At 39.6% G+C, this 3,975-nt stretch overlaps 1 protein-coding gene across 1 annotated transcript; it reads left to right on the top strand.

Annotated features, from left to right (window-relative positions):
• The first annotated feature begins 965 nt into the window (after positions 1-965).
• Positions 966-3,703, top strand: LOC118211579 (proenkephalin-B-like). The gene is made up of 3 exons (XM_035388912.1): positions 966-1,157; positions 1,904-2,056; positions 2,813-3,703. The coding sequence occupies exons 2-3, from the start codon at positions 1,928-1,930 to the stop codon at positions 3,443-3,445; spliced, it is 762 nt and encodes a 253-aa protein (XP_035244803.1). The 5' UTR covers positions 966-1,157; positions 1,904-1,927; the 3' UTR covers positions 3,446-3,703.
• Positions 3,704-3,975: the final 272 nt, after the last annotated feature.

Below are 3,975 nucleotides of genomic sequence, written 5' to 3'. Positions count from 1 at the left end.
CTGGACACCCCTTGGTCTGGTGCTGTTTTTCATGGTTTGGGTTAGTGAAGGCATATCTTAATGCAATGACATTCTAAATGATTCTGTGCTTCCAACTTTGTAGCAACAGTTTGGGGAAGGCCCTTTCCTGTTTCCACATGACAATGCTCCTGGGCACGCAGCGAGGTCCATATAAAAATGGTTTTGTTGAGAACAATGTGGAAGAACTTAACTGGCCTGCTCAGAGCCCTGACCTCACCAATCCTTTCTGGGTGAATGGAAGCAAATCCCTGCATCAATGCTCCAACATCTAGTATAAAGCCTTCCCAGAAGAGCGTAGGTTGTTATAGCAGCAAAGGGTGGACCAACTCCATATTAATGCCCATAATTTTGGATGAGATGTTGGATGTCAAGTGTCCACATACACTATATGGCCAAAAGTATGTGATTAATCTGATTACAGTCACTTTTCTGAAGATTACATTTTGGGTTACTTCAACATACAATGTACACGCACAGACCATTGGTACATGCGCACACGCAAACACATTACGGCCAAAAGTATGTGATTAATCTGATTACAGTCACTTTTCTGAAGATTACATTTTGGGTTACTTCAACATACAATGTACACGCACAACCATTGGTACATGCGCACATGCAAACACATTACATGTAAACACACAGACGCACAGACACTCACACCCAATAAACCCGCTTACTTTCCTGACAAGCTACAGTAACGCTAGTTCCATTTACAGTAGATTATCAGATCGCATTGTATTGCAGTGGCCAGCTTTCAAACTGTGTCTTGCCTAGCAAATGCGTGTGTCGGCTACATGGGCTTGTGTGGGTGTTTGTGTGAGGTGCTGAGACGAAAATTGTGATGAAAGAGTGAGCAGGGTGTTGTTCATACAAACGATCGTTCCTATTGGCCCCATGAAATTAACCATTCTGATGTACGTCGGTGACATGACGAAGTCTCCGTCAATAAAAAGACACGATGCGAGCTATACCAGGCCAGTCAAAAGGAAAACAAAAGTTGTTTGCATCGAAGGTTCTGCTTTAAAATGCACTAGAAGACGACACTTGAGAAAGAAAAGAACACAAAGAGACAACGGAAAAGGAAAACTGCATTGCCGTTCTTAGTGGTCGGAGAACACTTTCATATTGCGAAGGTAAAATGTAGTTTTTTTTTAGTATTTATTATGTTCACTGTTGGAATACTCAACAATATTATACCAGCTACTTGTGCTCATTGGAAAATAATTTTGAAATGGAGGCTTATCCACTTTAAAGTGCAGTTTGTGTGCTTTTGTGTTTGGTTTTGAATCGTGCACATTATGTCTGATTGAGAAGTGGAGCGAATTAAATACAAATTAAATTAACATCGTAAAGTTTCTACCTCTATGAGACTTTTATATTGCTCAAAATTAAATGGATTTTCTGTTCAGCCCCCAACACCAGCAGACCTATATTATTGTTGTCTTCCATACTGCCGAACTGAGTTTGTCGTCTGTAGCTCATTGATAAAACTAGATGACGAGAAAATTCAAGTAAAATGTTATTTGTCTCAGAAAGCGTATCTGTCATGCTTATGTCTACTGATCACAATACAGACTTAGAACTTTCAAAGCCCGTTTACTGGTGTTCGACTTAAACAGTAAGATAGATTTGACAGATTGCATCTACCTGACGATAAATCTAGGGACAATCTCAAGGACTGAATCGCTCCCGTTTAGCAAACTGTGCATGAGCTACAGTTGTGGAAGTGTCCATATCTCGACACAACACGGTGATTTTTGTGTTTTTTCTTTCTTTTTCTTATTTAATGAATGATCCGTAATTATGTGCATTATAATTGATCATTACAATGTGATTAACGATACGTAATTTTCTGTACAATCATTAATTTGCATTTCAGCGCGTCAGAGAGTTATTGACCGAAATGGAGTGGTACCCACTGGCGCTGGTTCTTTGCTTGAGTTTTCCATCTTCCGCCCAGGCAGACTGCTCGACCCACTGTTTAATCTGCGCGCAACGGAGTCCCAATTTAGACACGCTCATCAACAGTCTGGTAAGATTGTGTTCGCACATTTATTGACATTTCAGGACACATGCTTAGTATCAGTTGACAGAAACTGCTTTTCATAATGAAATTGTCGATAGCCTACTTATAGTGAAGTGCCTTATAGTGAAATACGAATTACTGGTGAAAATCGGTACTTTATCAATCAAGTGCAGAGTTCAGCACCACGGAAAGCGCTCGTGGTTTGCTGGAGATTCAAGCCGGTCAGTACACGTTGTATAGGCTGTGTATTTCCCATACGCTTTTGTTTAAACAATCCACAGAGGTACTTAATGCATAAATAGGTGCAGATAGGAACACATTTTATGTCAAAAAGAAATCGGAATCTTTATCTCCATCAAATATGCCATATTAGGCTATACGTAGGCTATACAAATGAAATGCAATAACGAGCAATGAGAGATCACTTAAATCACAGAAAGTGCAACTTGTACAGCAATGACTAAGTAAGTTGGAAAATATTCAATTTTAATTATCTATCCAAATGCTTGTCTAGCTGTGTTATTGGTGTGACAGTGACTTTTCTATATTGCCCGAAATTTGAATGAATTAAAGAGAACTGCGTACTATGAAGAGAGAGATGGTATGAACAAGTGTAACTGTTCAACGGGGATGAATGTGGGTATTTTTGGAAATAATTGTCTTGTAATGTGGATACGTTCTTCAACACTTCACGATTAATTACATAATCTTGTGCTTTTATGGTTTAAAATGTTTCACATACTGTTAAAAATTCGTTTTCAGACTTGCACTTTAGAGTGTGAAGGTACCCTCTCATCTACAGAAGAAATAGATAAATGTGAGAATGTCCTTCGGTCATACGCTAGTGGTTCGAATGCCTTAAACGAAAGAAATGACCCTGAACTACGTGGCCCTCAGCAGGGAAACCCACAGACCATAACTACTGGCAATGTAGTAAAGCGATACGGCGGATTCATCAAGAAAATAGACAAAAACAAAATATTTACTGCTCTCCCACGTGACACTGCTAGTCTTAAACGGTTTTTCGCCCCGAAATATGACAACTCTCTCAGAAAATTGTCGGAAAGAGACATCCCAGAGGCGGAGCAGGATTCCCAGCAGGAAGATGGAACTTCGGAAGACGAATTGACAGTCTTCGGCGACGACACTCCCATCAATGAAGTGAAGCGCTATGGAGGTTTTCTCAGGAAATTTGGCCCCAAGAGAAGCTACAACTCGGCGGACGAAAACAGTCAAGAGGAGTTACAAAAACGTTATGGGGGTTTCATGCGGAGAATTCGGCCGAAACTCAAGTGGGACAGCCAGAAAAGATATGGGGGCATTTTGCGGCGCCATTTTAAAATATCTGTTCGATCGGACGAAGAGCCAGGCTCATACGATGTCATTGACCTATAGATTACCTTTGGAACTTAAATCACCAGTGCACAGGAATTCTCATTATCCGTTCTCCCCTATTCTATCTTCTGATTACCAGGCCCCACTAGGCAGTTGTAATATTGCTGTAAGGCACATTTAGAATGATATCTGATTTTGTCAGTCACCTTTTACTGAATTGGGGACTAACCAATAATACATTAATGTACCTGAAAATGTTATTTATTTCTAATCAGAAATGCTTGTATAATAAAATTAAACGAACAATAAACATAAACAAATGCATAGTTTCTGTGTCCAGTATTCAAAAATTGTGAAGTATTGTGAAGTAAAATAGTCACAGTATTGTGAATTTGATTTCGGAATACAGGGCAAACCAGACAGGAAAAATAAGTAGCACCTAAAATCCTACTGACTTATCAGATAGTGAATAGTCTGTATACGATCAAAATGACTACGCAACATGTTTCACAAGTAAGCAGAAAGACATTTATGATGTATAATGCTCTAAGCAATATGGTTTGGCGACTGCAGCCAGCACTTTGCATGAC

This window comes from Anguilla anguilla, chromosome 13, assembly GCF_013347855.1.
Source record: "Anguilla anguilla isolate fAngAng1 chromosome 13, fAngAng1.pri, whole genome shotgun sequence".
Lineage (NCBI taxonomy): Eukaryota > Metazoa > Chordata > Actinopteri > Anguilliformes > Anguillidae > Anguilla > Anguilla anguilla.
The sequence above is the reverse complement of the archived record's forward strand: the minus strand, read 5'-3'. Positions and strand labels throughout refer to the sequence as shown.

What these genes read in the sequence shown, in the direction of transcription:
- LOC118211579 (XM_035388912.1), top strand. Translation starts at nt 1,928, where the DNA reads ATGGAGTGGTACCCACTGGCGCTGGTTCTTTGCTTGAGTTTTCCATCT. An exon ending in ACACGCTCATCAACAGTCTG is followed by an intron (nt 2,057 to 2,812) that starts GTAAGATTGTGT and finishes ATTCGTTTTCAG; the next exon opens with ACTTGCACTTTAGAGTGTGA.